We start from the raw sequence: 15076 nt of genomic DNA, 5'->3' as shown, positions 1-15076 counted from the left end.
GCCATAGAGCCTCTAATGCAACAGGTAAACTTTTCTTACCAAAAATCAATTTTTGAGTTACTATTATGTGAAGGTCATAGGTGTTGGAGATGCAAAAAGCATATAATGGCCCTACCCTTATGGAGTTCACAATATAGCAGAAGAGTCAGAATATATAATTCTAAATGATCATAAATACCATATACCACAGCACAATGCCTAGCATATAGTTCATGAACTAGCACAGGTACTCAATAATTTTTTGTGACTTATGATTATAAAAGTCAAAGGCAGTAAGCATCATAAATACAATACCATGTCATCAATGAAATTTCAGATTAAATAATCTAAACTTATTATCTAGGCCTATGTAGTTTATTTAACTACCTCAAGGCAAACTATTTTATAAGATACTGTACTTTTGTACACAGTCCCCACTAATCTGCTTGGAGTACACATATGGAATCCATGTGGAGTTTAAGCACAGGCACAGACAAAAAATGAAGGAAAAAAAGCACATGCACCATGTGTACCATTTAAGACAACTCTACTGAACATTCTAACCAAACTATCAAAACCAAAATGGATTATGGAGCCTAAAAGACACTGACTGTAACCTTCCTCCACAATAAAACTGATAAAATAACGGGGAAAACCTGTACGAGTGCTCTGTATATTACATACTGTTAAAAAATTATAAAGTTTAGACTGCTACCAGTGTGGCACCTTTTAGGTGTATTAGAAGAGAAAGAAGTATTTAATATCTAGTTGAATTTGTTACCAAAGCACATAGATGTTTTCTAAAACATTCTACCTTATACTGTGAATGACAACAGCATTAGTAGTAACTGGATTCAGAGACCTCCTTGAATAAACATTACACATCTAAAATAATTTATTCTTTACATTTTAATTGGTGGACCACATGCCATACGCCTTCACTCAAGCATAATGAGGATCCAGTTTAAAACTGGCTCACAGCATGAAGAACAATTTAAAATTTCAAAACACGTGCATTCCATAACCAACATTTATACTAAGTGAACTATTTGGACATACTATCACACAGCTTAATTTGTCCTATGTATGAGGAAGATCTAATTATTGCATGAGGGAGATCTAAAATTTTATAAACCTAAGACTATCAACAATAAATTTTAATTGCTCAATACCACAGTGAAATGCATTAAAATAAGAACTGATGAATAAAGAGATAAATGTGGATAAATATGTGATAAAACAAGTATAGCAAAATGTTAATGGTAGAATCTAGATGGTGGATACTATGGACACTCCCTGTAAATTTTTTCAGCTATGTAATTGAAAATATTTTCCTAATAAATTGTGGAAAAAATACTGCTTGACACTTCCCTCGTTATTTACCCTTTAAGCTTTTAAGGAGAGAAACATAGATTTTAAAAACTCCTATGTGGCATCCAAAACAAGCACCATAGTTTGGACAAACATGGATTCAAATCCCAGCTCAACCTCTTAACTAGCTATCTGATCTTAACTATTTAATCCCTCTACGCCTACATTTCCTCATCTGCAAAATGGGTTTCACATAGTAAATATGAGGTTTAATTCTTCCTATAAAGCACAGTGCTAGGCACATGGTAAGCACTCAAAATGTTAGTTGTATTATCTATATGAAATTGCTAACTTTATGATATATCGAAAGGGCATTCTCAATAAAGATTACGCAGTAATTTTTTAAGCAGTTGGCTTAACACTAACTTCATTTTGATACCGTTCACAAAAAGGAAGATTCCTGGTAGTAAACTTACTGCTTAACACGCTAAGCGGGAGGGCGGCGGGGGGTAAAAGAAAAAAATCTAAAAATACTGCTCAATCGACAGTACTGTATTATTCTCCATCTGAAAAAAAAAATCACTCAATTAAATAAGAAAAGTTTCAAGACAAACTTTAAAAGGCACTCAACAACTATGTGGAATTGGCTTCGCCTCTGCAGGTTGTTTGGGTACATCCTTGATATGACAAAACTTGTCACACTCTTCCACGTTCTTAAATGTTGGTAAAGGGGCTAGACTAGAAAATGACATTGATAGTTGCCAAAATCTTTCTCATACATCAGGGCATGCCAACGACCCCACTTCTTCTCAGGTAAGTGCACCACCTCCACCTTGGTCTTGATAACGGTTGGGGGGGAGGGGAAAGGAGGCAGGAAAATGAATTCGCGATGGTATCACCGAAGACCCCTCCACCACTCATTCCCGCCACCACCACCCCCACCTGACCTCTCTCCTGTTAAACTTCCAGACTCTGGTTCACCAAAGATGCACTTAAGTCTCTGACACCTTCCCTCCCCTGGCCCAAATAACCCACCCCCAGTGTTGGAAAAATAAAAAAACACAAACAACAGCCCCCGCCCCTCCCCCTCCCAACCAGCAGCAAATCTTTGTCCCACCTGCCGAAGGACCACTCTAAGCGCGCTCCAGACCCAAGGTTGCCTCAGTCCTGCCCGCAACCTTTTCCCAACCGGGCCTCGGCGACCCCTCCACGAGCCTACGCATGGCCCACTCCCGGCCCCGGCCCCGGGACGCGGCCCCCGCCCCGCCCCCCGCCGCCCGCCGCCCGCCGCCCGAGTTCTGCCTCACCTCACCTACCCTCTTTCGGGGGCTGGACTCCACCTCTCTCTCCGCCATGTTGGGCCCCGCTCGGAACCACTGCGGCTCCCAGCGCTGTGGCGGCGGAACCTCTCGGGCCCCCGGCCCCCGCCCACACTGCAGGCACGGCCGCCTCGCGGCAGCTTCCCCGGACCTGGCCGAGCCTGGCGCTTAGAGTGGGGAGGGGGTGGATGCCGCGCGCCGGGTCGGAGATCTTGAGATCCCACGGGTGCGCGCGTAGGCGGTAGGGCCTGCCCGGGAAAGGGGGGGGGGGGGCCGGGACTCGGGGGGTTAATGGCCTCCAAGGGGCCCCGTGAGTAGGATTATTTTCTCTCAGAGAAATTCCTCCGCCTGCGGTTTCTTAAAGGGATCACCAAAACCAGCCCCTTGCGCGCGCCCTTGATGCGCAGGCGCACCCTAAGCCCCTCCTTCCTTTCCCACCAAGCCCCCGGTCCCGAGCGTGCGCGTTGAGTGGCCCAGGGTAGGCCAAATCCTGCAAGTCTTTTTGCAGCCAGCAGCTGCTCCCACTACTCAACTATGGCCGCTTCCTTAAAGGGACCATGACGCAGTGATGAAGGAGGAATGAAAGAAATTAGTAAAAGGGCTATCTGGAGTATTGGGTGAAATGTCAGTGAGGGGTCCAGATCACCATCTTACACATGACTGCAGAGATACCATTGTAAGGGGAAGATGGTGGTGAGCTGAAGTTCACAGTGGACCTCTGAATGTGAAGAATCCCAAGCAATGAGGGAACAAGCCAGTCATCTCAAGAAGATCCAGCTTACCTGCCTTTAGATGGCCTGATCTGAAGCACAGGACATAGAATATTAAGGGCCAACTTTGATAGCCTAATGTCAAAGCCAAATCCTTTGGTGATTTTGAAGACTGAACAAACAACTGGAGATAATTTCCCCGGTAGCAATTTGTCCTTTGAATATCTAAATCGAGAAGGATCTCAGGAACCATCTACTGTGATGTTCCCAATGGTAAAATTGCAGCCTGGTCAGGGGAAGTAATTTGCCCCAAAGCATGTAGAGGTTGGTGTGAAATTAGAATCAAGACTTGAGTCACAACCCTCCAGGGTTTTCAATGCACCAAGCTGTCTTCGAAACAAGAAATAAATTCATTTTAATCTAGAAGATTAAAAATGAAAGTTCATGATATTTCAAGAATACTGTAATTATCCTCTGAAGATGTGTGATGGTTTGCAAATATTGTGTGTCCTCATTCACCTCCACCGAAGGAACTTTGAGAATCTGACTCAAAGAATGAGCATCTTATTCTCTAAGCAGAAAATTGGGAAGGAGATTTGGGTCTATCTTGCCCTGAAACCAGAGCTGAAGATGGCTGAAGAAAATGAGGGCTTGATCCATTCCTCTTCATCCATTCCAGTGCCCCACCCTCAGATGGAGAAAAATTGCCCTAATGGAGTTATAATGATAGCTTAGGGGCAATCATATAAGAAAGAAATACAAAGAATTTGCTTCCTGAAAGGCATTCCCCATGATGAGAAATATTCAAATGCAAATGAGCAACTCATAAAATTACAGGATAATGAGATATAACTTTTGTGTGTCACTTTAACTTTTATATGTTACTTGGTAGATGTTTTGAAACTAAGAAGTTTCCTAATCCATCACATTTTGCTGAAAACTCTCTGTGAAATTGCTAGAAGTTTCCATGCTGGTCTTTGCTTACTCTTTTTCACCTTTAATTTCACTTTTGGGTAGGAAAGAGGAGAGAAAGCCAAAAAAAAAAAAAATAATAAGTGTTATCTTAGCCAGAATTTAAAAGACGCGTCAGACCCTTCAGTTCCATGTTAAGAACAAGAAGGATTTAAAAAGAGAAGCCAAGAAAAGATAGTTCCAGGGAATTTGGGTACATACAAGGTCTAGTCATTTCCTTCTAATAAAATCTGGCGGCTTAAAATGGAGTTGCTAAATTTGAAGTGGAAATGGAGAAGCCATACGCCTGTTCACCCAGCTTCCCCCTTGCACTCATTGTTCTCCTTCTTTCATGCCCCCACTGTTAGAGAAATGTTCTGTTTCTCAGAATACAGTTTAAAGCCATTGATTTCCTCCACATTTTAAAGACGGAGCCACTGAGGCCCAGAGATAAGATATGACTTGCTTGAGATCACACAAAGGATTAGGAACAACATTAGGACTGGAATAGACAGCCTAGGGCTGTCTCCTATATCACACTGTTTCTAGAGGTATTGGGAGTGTGTTGGGTCTTGAACAGTAGGCAGGATTTATGCATTCCAGATAATATACAAGCATACCATGAATGTTCAGAGCAATCATCCATGTGGGGGAAGGAGAGAAGAGAAAACCACCACTTAGTGAGCACTGCAAGGTTAAGTGTTTTTTTTAAGTGACAGTCCAATGTCATTCAGCAGAGAAGCCAAGTCAGAATTCAAAGCCTTTTTCTTTCTAGCTTATGCAAATATATCATAAACAGGAGGTTGCAGATTGGTGGTTTTGCAGACAAATTTTTCCCACAGTCGTGTATTTGGTTTGCACCATGTACAGTTTAGTCAGGTTACTTGCTCTGTGTCTCAGTTTCCTCATCTGTAAAATAGGTTTTTGGGATAATTAGTTAATACCTCTAAGTCTCTTAGAACACTTTTGGTTCCTAACAGCAAAAAAGCATATCATTTTATATATTTTTATAATTTTTAAATTAAGATATTGATTATATGCCAACATTTAAAAAGGGATATTTCACGTACTAATCCAATTTTCTGACTTATCTTTAAAAAATGTAGAATATAATGGTGTAATATTTTGTGAATATCAAACTGATTCATTTTAATTTTCTTCTTTAAATTATGTTCCATTATAGACTATTGTCTGAAGTGTAGCTCTGAGACTTATTTCCCTAATCAGGAGAGACTAGAATAGGCTTAGCGGAGAGAAAAAGAATGTGCTAAATTTCCTTAATTCTGTTTAACCTATGAAGTTCACATCATAAGAATCTCATATTCTCCCACATTCCAGAGGAGATACTCCTTCCATCTAGGACAGCTCTGCCATGAACCTGTGACATAGGGAAGTAAAAGAAAAGCCTGACTCTTAATTAAAAGGTAGAGGGAAGAAGGAAGAGAGAGATAAGAGAGGCAACGATTGAGAGACACATGCCTCTGTCTTCCCACAAAATTCCATATACAAAATTAGATACAGGGTATTGGAAGGAGCTCTGCAAGTGAGGGGCCCTTAGCTCCAGTGTGATATGGAATGTATCCAGAAGTTCCCAAACACCCTGTGGAGGAATAGGGAAGGTAGCCAAGAGAACTGGCTGGCAAGAATAGGGGGAGGTAGCTTTGAAAATCGGGCTGGGAACAAAAAGTAGTAATAGCCAGATCTCAGGAAGAACTGTGGTTTGCCCCCATGTTCTCAGCAAGCTTAGCAAGGCCAAGCTACAGGATATACTGCTCGCGATGAACAGGTTGTTGAGCATCCAGAGAAGTCAGAGAATAGTACAAGGACACAAAATGGATCCAAGGTCTCAGGCTTCCTCAGCAATATAACGCTTCCTACACGCCGACAACGCTATCTTAGGGACATGTGCAGAAGTAGAGAGAAGTTGTAGGAAATACTTGGTGTTTCTTCCCAAAAGAGGTTATTACCTAAAGGAATTTCATCCGTCAGATTCAAATATGACTTAAACAAAATTACACGCTTAGATATATTAGATAAATTTTGAGAATGTTAAGAAGAAAGTAAAACAGGGTGCTGGGATAAAAAGTGACTAGAGTAGAACTACTTTAGTTATTTAGTTTCTGAACAACTTCTAAACCTTGGTTGTGGGAACATGAACAAGTACAATAGAAGGGGAGTTGGGCACCCTTCTTGTGGACTGCCACTTGTAGAGGGACACCTTCCTTCTTTCCCTGCTACCTGGTGGGACAGTTTCAAGAATTCCACAATTATAAGGCTTGTAGAAGATCTTAATTTTCCTCCTCTCTATGCCCTGCCCTCACTGGAATACGAGGAGGAACAGTAATGTCTTGCTGTCTGTCTCTGGCTGCTCCCTTGGGTTTCTTGATGCCATAGGAACCTGTCTTCCCAGATAGAAATGATCTACCCTGTATAGACTCTTATGTGCCCTTCCTGGGAACTGGGACATAGTCAATTGATTCAAGGCTCATAAGAGAACAGATTTTTACATTATACAAAATAGGGGTTCTCTGTCAGACACTGAGTGACCTTGGGCCAGTCACCTTACTTTTATGGGCCTCAATGTTATAATGTAAGGTGATTAGGTTAGTTCAGGTAGGGTCTCACTGGCAGCTCCAATTACTTGGTAATGACAGCTGGGGGCATTATGCAAAAAACATCTGTTGGGCCACATTTAGGTTCAGTAATTGATTAGTGATGTCTGCCACAAATGAGACAGGGTGGAGGGGAGCTACATTGCCCATCACATATGCCATCCCTAAGTTAAATGCTCTACTAATTATTCCTAATTCTAGATTTCTTTGATTCTATAAACTCATGTGACTGCTGTTGAGATAAAGCAATTTAATCTCACTGTTTTAAGTATTTGCCGTTGTGTCAGTGGGAATGGAGAGAAGGAATGGAAAAAAGTTGATCCTCCAATTTGACACTGCCCTTTGCGTAATGAAGACTCAGAAATCTGGTCTATAGCTTTTCTTTGAAACAAAGCCTTTTAATTAGCTGAAGAAGAAAAACAAAACCTGGAGAAGGATTCTTTTGTTAAAGGATAACCCCTGTTCTTCTTGTCCTAAAATGGAGAAAATACTGCTTATCTCCTTTTCACATACCAGGCCATTGTGCAGAAAATTCTGACTTAAAGAATGACCTTCAAATATTATTTTTTTTTAATTAAATTAAAAAACAATTTAAAGATTCTCATTCTGAAATGAGGACAATGGAAAAACTAAAATTAAGCAAGTAATAAAATATATTTCTGTTCCTTTTTGAAGGAATAAAAAATAATAGTAAAAAGGACCATGGAAACTTTTCAGCTTCAAAGACTTGTGTGCCTGAGGAGAGTGGTTCAGAGGACTGAACACATAAATATAAATATAATTAACATCTATCTACCAAAAATGTTAGGAAAAAGGGTGACTATTCAGTTTAACTGATAGTTAATATGTATGTTGTGCATGAATTAATTTTCAAAAATTTAGAATATGAGAGTATAATTCACATAAAAAACTATTCAGGGCTTCCCTGGTGGCGCAGTGGTTGAGAATCTGCCTGCCAATGCAGGGGATACGGGTTCGAGCCCTGGTCTGGGAGGATCCCACATGCCGCGGAGCAGCTAGGCCCGTGAGCCACAGTTACTGAGCCTGCGCGTCAGGAGCCTGTGCTCTGCAACGGGAGAGGCCATGGTAATGAGAGGCCCGCGCACCGCGATGAAGAGTGGCCCCCACTTGCTGCAACTAGAGAAAGCCCTCGCACAGAAACGAAGACCCAACACAGCCATAAAAAAATAAATAAATAAATATTAAAAAAAAAAAAAAAACTATTCAGACTAGAATTTAATCTTGCTTTGGCGGTTTGAAGACATTCCAAGGTTTTGCAGTGCTGCTGGGTCATCAAGTCAAACATACTAACTCTCTAACACAAGGTATGGGGAGTTGGGCTGACTCATTCCTGACTTACATCTTGACATACATTGGAGAAATAAGGGACATTTTGTTTGTCATTTTTCAAAAAAGTAGCATTCAGGAAATAGAGGAAAAATTGTTACTGATTTGAAGTTATTTGGATTCTTATGACAAGTTTACTGTACCTTTTATTAACAGAATGTCCACATTTTCAATTCAATTTTTTCAGAAGTGTCCTTTATACAAATCTCCTATCACAGATATTGAGAAGGGTATAAAGCCTAAACAATGAGTGCACATTATATTGTCTTCATGTGAACAAGATATTTTCCCCATTTCCCTTCACAAAAAGTGACCCACTAAGGCATGAATGTACTCCAGGTGTGTGAGAGAGGCTCAGAGACTGGAGCAGAATCAGCTTAACAGGGCCTGGAAGATGGGAAATTTCCCTGGTGGAATTTCATCCACCACATAATTCATTGGCTGCCTCTATTGATATCTTCAGTCCAGACCTTTCTCTGAGCTCTAGAACCTCATATCCACTGCATGATGATTTAACATAATTTACTTATTTGTAAGCCTGGCACATACCAGAAATTAGGCACGTTATTAGGCACATTATCTTATAAATAAGATAATGACTGATATGGACATATAATTAGACAATTAAACTGGGAGGTAAGAGAGAAGTGAGCCCAGTATGGTAAGGAGCACAGAGGAAGGGTACCCAAGCTTTGTAGGCTCCAGTTATTACAAGTATGTTTCAACTTGAGCTCATTAACTTTGTCCCCACCCAAACTTATACTTCAAGAAACTAAAAGCAGATGAAATGCAAACTATGGGGACCTGACATGACTTGTGAGAACCTAAAAATCCCTTCAAGGCAACACTATACTATATGGGGAATTGTGGGTCAAGAGAGTTCTTTTTAAGATGGGAAACATTAAAGCATATTAAAAACAGTAAAGCATCACCAAACATATTAGAAAGGTTAAATGGACAACACAACATCAAAGACCTCTGCCTCCAAGATGGCACAAGCTATGGAGACAAGGCTGAAAGAGCAGATAAAGGCCAGGAAGTGGATGATGAGGTGGGTCAAAAAGAGGAAATCATGCATCATGGGGTCAAGCCATCTTTAGAAGCCAGTGCTCCATCCAACATTTAATCTTTGGGAAATGCATTCTGTAGAGTTGTCATAGTTATTGGTTTCTTTCTGTGAAAGAAGGTAAATATCACTGTACTGCTGCTTGTATAAACCTTGTTCTTCAGGTCATAGCAGAGGGGGTAAAATTCAGGACTAACAAGGGTATATTAAAGGTGAGCATATTTAACGCTGATGAGTTAGATATTTTGAAATTTCAGAAAGAAAAGATCAATGACATAGCCTAGCAAGTGGCAATAATTGTTGTAGGCTAGCTGAATAATCATGAGATATTTTTATTTTCTACTATAACAATAACGATAATAATTGCTTTCAATAATATGAAAATTATTTTTCAAAAGGAAAGTTCCGAAGGCTTATATTTTTAAAATATTTTTATTTATTTATTTGGCTGTACCAGGTCTTAGTTGTGGCACGTGGGATCTTCATTGCGGCATGCAGGATCTTTAATCGCAGCACGTGGGATCTTTTAGTTGAGGCATGTGGGCTCATAGTTGTGGCATGTGGACTCTTTGTTGTGGCATGCAGACTTCTTAGTTGCAGCATGCGGACTCTTAATTGCAGCATGCAGACTCTTATCTGTGGCTTGCATGCAGGATCTGGTTCCCCAACCAGGGATCGAACCCAGGCCCCCTGCATTAGGAGCACAGAGTCTTACCCACTGGACCACTAGGGAAGTCCAAATCAATGGGTTTTATAAATTGTGGTAAAACACACATAATATAAAATTTACCACTTTACCATTTTAAGTGTACAAATGGTATTAAGTACATTCGCATTGTTCTGCAACCATCACAACCGTCCAATTCAGGAATTCTTTTCATCTTGCAAAACTGAAACTCTGTACCTAGTAAACAATAATGCGCAATTGCTTGATGAATTTTTAAAACATCAAACCAGCTCTCAGGTCAGTAAATAAAATACTACCAGCCTCCTTAAAGCCCTTCTAACTCTCTCCTTTTAGTAACTAAACTCACACACAAAGGGGTGATTTTTAGCTGGGTTGCTTCTAACTATGACAATTAGATAAAATAATGGTATCTTACTGTTAACTTAATTCCTTTGAATTATTTAAGGAGGCTGAACTCTTTAAAATATGACTTTGACCATTTGCATTTCTTCTTTAGAAATTGTTATTACATTATCTTATTTAATCCTCACAAAAGCTAGTGAGAGAAAAATAAATGAAGCCAAGACTTGTTTCTTTGAAAAGATCAACAAAAGTGACAAAACTTTAGCTAGACTGACTAAGAAAAAAGAGAGATGACTCATGTAACTAAAATGAGAAATGATAGCGGGGACATTACTACTGACACCACAGAAATAAAAAATATCATAACAGAGTACTATGAACAATTATATGCCAACAAATTGGATAACTAGATAAAATGGATAAATTCCCTAACACACATAACCTACCAGGACAAAATAATGAAGAAAAAAATCTGAACCAGTAAGGAGATTGAATCAGTAACAATAAGAAAACCCTCAACAAAGAAAAGCGCAAGACCATATGTCACCACTGGTGAATTCCACCAAACATTTACAGAATTAACAACAATCCTGCTCAATCGCTTCCAAAAAGTTGAAGAGGAGAGAATACTTCCTAATGCATTCTATTAGGTCAGCATTACCCTAATGCCTAAGCCAGACAAAGAGACTACGAGAAAACAAAACTATAGACCAATATCCCTTATGAAAACTAAAGCAAAAATCTTCAACAAAATACTAGCAAACTAAATTCAACAGCATACTAAAAGGATTATACACGTGACCATATAGGATTTAGTCCTAGAATGCAAGGATGGTTCAATGTATGAACATCAATCAATGAACATAAATCAATCAGCACCACATTAACAGAATAAAGAAAATAAACCACATGATCATCTCAAGTGATGCAGAAAAAGCATTTGACTAAATATAATACACTTTTATGATAAAAAACATTCAACAACAAGGAATAGAAGGACAGTATCTCAATATAATAAAGACCACGTATGAAAACCCACAACAAACAGCATACTCAATGGTGAAAGACTAAAAGCTTTTTCTCTAAGATCAGAAACAAGGCAAGGATGCCCCTTTACCACTTATATACAATAGAGTAATGGAAATCCTAGTCGGAGCAATTAGATAAGAAAAAGAAATTAAAGCCATCCAAATTGGAAAGGAGTAAGTAAAATTTTCATAGATGATTTTACAGACACATGATCTTAAATGTGGAAAACTCTATAGATTACAAACACACATACATACACACAAACTGTTAGAACTAATAAATGGATTCAGCGAAGTAACAGGATACAAAGTTAACACACAAAAATCAGTTACATTTCTATACACTAACAATGAATAATCTGAAAAGGAAATTACAAAAACAATTCCATTCACAATAGCATTAAAAAGAATACAATACCTAGAAATTAATTTAACCAAAGAGGTGAAAGACTTGTACAATGAAAACGACAAAACATTTCCAAAAGAAATTAAAGAAAACATGAATAAATGAAATCATATCCCATGTTCATGGATTGAAGACTTATTAATGTCAAAATGTCACTACTATCCAAAGAGGTCTACAGATTCAATGCAATCCCTATCAAAATCCCAATGACCTTTATGCAGAACTAAAATAACCCACCCTAAAATTCATCTAAAATCTCAGGGAAACTGGAATAGCCAAAACAGTCCTGAAAGAGAAGAACAAAGCTGAAGGACTCAGACTTCCTGATTTTATTATTTTTTTATAAATTTCATTTTTAAAATTAATTTATTTATTTATTTATTTTTGGCTGCATTGGGTCTTCATTGCTGTACGTGGGCTTTCTCTAGTTGGGGTGACGGGGCTACTCTTCATTGCAGTGCGTGGCCTTCTCATTGCAGTGGCTTCTCTTTGTTGTGGAGCATGGGCTCTAGGCGTGCAGGCTTCAGTAGTTGTGGCATGTGAGCTCAGTAGTTGTGGCACATGGGCTTAGTTGCTCTGCGGCACATGGGATCTTCCTGGACCAGGCTCAAACCCGTGTCCCCTGCATTGGCAGGTGGATCCTTAACCACTGTGCCACCAGGGAAGTCCCATACTTCCTGATTTTAAAATTACAAAGGTACAGTGGTGACCTAAATGGGAAGGACATCCAAAAAAGAGGGGATATATGTATATGTATAGCTGATTCATTTTGCTGAACAGTAGAAACTAACACAACATTGTAAAGCAACTATACTCCAATAAAAATTAATTAAAAATAAATAAATAAAATTACAAAGCTATAGTAATTAAAATACTGTGGTACTCACATAAAGACAGACATATAGACCATTGCAATAGAATAAGGAGCTCAGAAAAAACTCTCCTATAAATGGTCAAATGATTTTGACAGGAGTGGGCCAAGACCATTCAACAGGAAAAGGATAGTCTTTTCAACAAATGGTGTTGGGAAAACTTGATATCCACATGCAAAAGAAAGAAGTTTAAACCCTTACCTTACACTGTATTAAAAATTAACTTGAAGTGGATCAGAGACCTAAACATAAGAGCTAAAACTATAAAACCCTTAGAAGAAAACATAAGGGAAAAACTTCATGACATTGGACTTGGCAACCATTTTTTGGACATGACACCAAAAGCACAGGCAACAAAAGAAAAAAAATAGATAAGTTGGGCTTCATCAAAGTTCAAAACTTTTATGCATCAAAGGATACTATCAACAGAGTGAAAAGGCAACCCACAGAATGGGATAAAATATTTGCATATCATTTGATATCCAGAATACATAAAGAACTCCTGGGCTTCCCTGATGGCACAGTGGTTAAGAATCCGCCTGCCAATGCAGGGGACATGGGTTTGAGCCCTGGTCCGGGAAGATCCCATATGCCATGGAGCAACTAAGCCCGAGTGCCACAACTACTGAGCCTGTGCTCTAGAGCCCGTGAGTCACAACTATTGAAGCCCACGTGCCTAGAGCCCATGCTCTCTTGCCCATGCAGCAAGAGAAGGCACCGCAATTAGAAGCCCGCACACCGCAACGAAGAGTATCCCCCACTTGCCGCAACTAGAGAAAGCCCACGCGCAGCAACAAAGACCCAACGCAGCCAAAAATAAATAAATAAAATTAAAAAAAAAAAAACTCCTACAGTTCAACAACAACAACACAAAACAATTTTAAATAATTAGTAAAGGTAGGAGTTCCCTGGTGGCCTAGTGATTAGGATTCCAGGCTTTCACTGCTGAGGCCCAGGTTCAATCCCTGGTTGGGGAACTGAGATCCAGCAAGCCACATAGTGTGGCAAAAAAAAAAAAAAAAAGGTAAAGGATTTGAATTTCTCCAAAGAAGATATACAAATGGCCAATAAGCATAAGGAAAGGTGCTCAACCATATATACACTACTATGTATAAAATAGGTAACTAATGAGAACCTACTGTATAGCACAGGGAACTCTACTCAGTGCTCTGTGGTGATCTAAATGGGAAGGAAATCTAAAAACGAGGGGATATATGTATATGTACAACTGATTCACTTTGCTGTACTGCAGAAACTAACACAACATTGTAAAGCAACTATACTCCAATAAAAATTAATTTAAATAAAAGAAAAGGATTGGAAAATGCAAATCAAAACCATAATAAGATACCACTGCATACACATTAGGATGACTATTATAAAAAAATAAAACAGAAAATAACAAGTGCTGATGAGGATGTAGAGAAATTGGAACCCATGTACATTGCTGGTAGGAATGTAAATGGTGCAGCCACTGTGGAAAAGGGTATTGCAGTTCCTCAAAAAATTAAACATAGAATTATTATATGATCCAACATATCTACTTCTGGATATATACCCCAAAGAAATGAAAGCAGGGATTTGAACAGATATTTGTATACCCATGTCCATTGCCGCATTATTCATAGTAACCAAAAGGTAGAAGCAACCCAAGTGTCTATCAACAGATGAATGGGTAAACAAAATGTGGTATATCCATATAATAGAATATTATTCAGCCTTTAAAAGGACAGAAGGGCTTCCCTGGTGGCACAGTGGTTAAGAATCTGCCTGACAATGCAGGGGATATGGGTTTGAGCCCGGGTCTGGGAAGATCCCACATGCCATGGAGCAACTAAGCCCGTGCACCACAACTACTGAGCTGGCGCTCTAGAGCCTGCAAGCCACAACTACTGAGCCCGCACACCACAACTACTGGAGCCCGCACACCACAACTTCTGAAGCCCGCGTGCCTAGAGCCCGTGTTCCACAACAAGAGAAGCCCCTGCTCACCACAACTAGAGAAAGCCCGCACTTAGCAACAAAGACCCAACACAACCAAAAATAAATAAATAAAATAAATGAATTTATTTAAAAAAAAAGGACAGAAATTTTGACGTACAGTACATGAATGAACCTTGAAGAATTATGCTATGTGAAAAAAGCCATTCACAAAAGGACGAATATTGTACAATTCCACTTGTATGAAGTATCTAGAGTAGCCCAATTCATAGAAACAGAAAGTAGAAAGGTGATTGACAGGGGTTGGGGGAAGAGGAGAATGGAGATTTAGTGTTTAATGGGTACAAGGTTTCAGCTGGGGAAGATGAGAATGTTCTGGAGATGGATGATGGTAATGGTTGCACAGTGATATAAATGTACTAAATGCTATAAAACTGTACACTTTAAAATGGTTAAAATGGGGACTTCCCTGGTGGTCCAGTGGGTAAGACTCCACTTTCCCAA

The 15076-nt window shown here is 39.4% G+C and overlaps 1 protein-coding gene and 1 non-coding gene across 5 annotated transcripts in view; both read right to left on the bottom strand.

Moving 5' to 3' along the window:
* Positions 1 to 2901, bottom strand: part of ZMYM4 (zinc finger MYM-type containing 4) — a 180207-nt gene extending 177306 nt beyond the window's left edge. For 3 of the 4 annotated variants that reach the window (XR_005021216.1, XM_036863344.1, XM_036863364.1), the window contains exon 1: positions 2607 to 2777. Coding sequence is in view for 2 of the 4 variants with exons in the window: in XM_036863344.1 (XP_036719239.1) it covers positions 2607 to 2645 (39 nt within the window). In the remaining 2 variants the exon portion in view is untranslated. Of the gene's footprint in view, positions 1 to 2606 lie in introns of all 4 variants that reach the window. The other variant, XM_036863374.1, reaches the window with a different exon arrangement.
* Positions 2902 to 9955: 7054 nt separating this feature from the next.
* TRNAR-CCU lies at positions 9956 to 10028 on the bottom strand. The gene has a single exon. It is a non-coding gene; the product is annotated as a tRNA-Arg (tRNA).
* Between the last annotated feature and the right edge of the window lie 5048 nt (positions 10029 to 15076).

The sequence above is a fragment of the Balaenoptera musculus genome, chromosome 1 (assembly GCF_009873245.2).
Source record: "Balaenoptera musculus isolate JJ_BM4_2016_0621 chromosome 1, mBalMus1.pri.v3, whole genome shotgun sequence".
Taxonomy (NCBI): Eukaryota; Metazoa; Chordata; class Mammalia; order Artiodactyla; family Balaenopteridae; genus Balaenoptera; species Balaenoptera musculus.
Note: the sequence above shows the minus strand (reverse complement) of the source record. Positions and strands in the feature narration are given on the sequence as shown.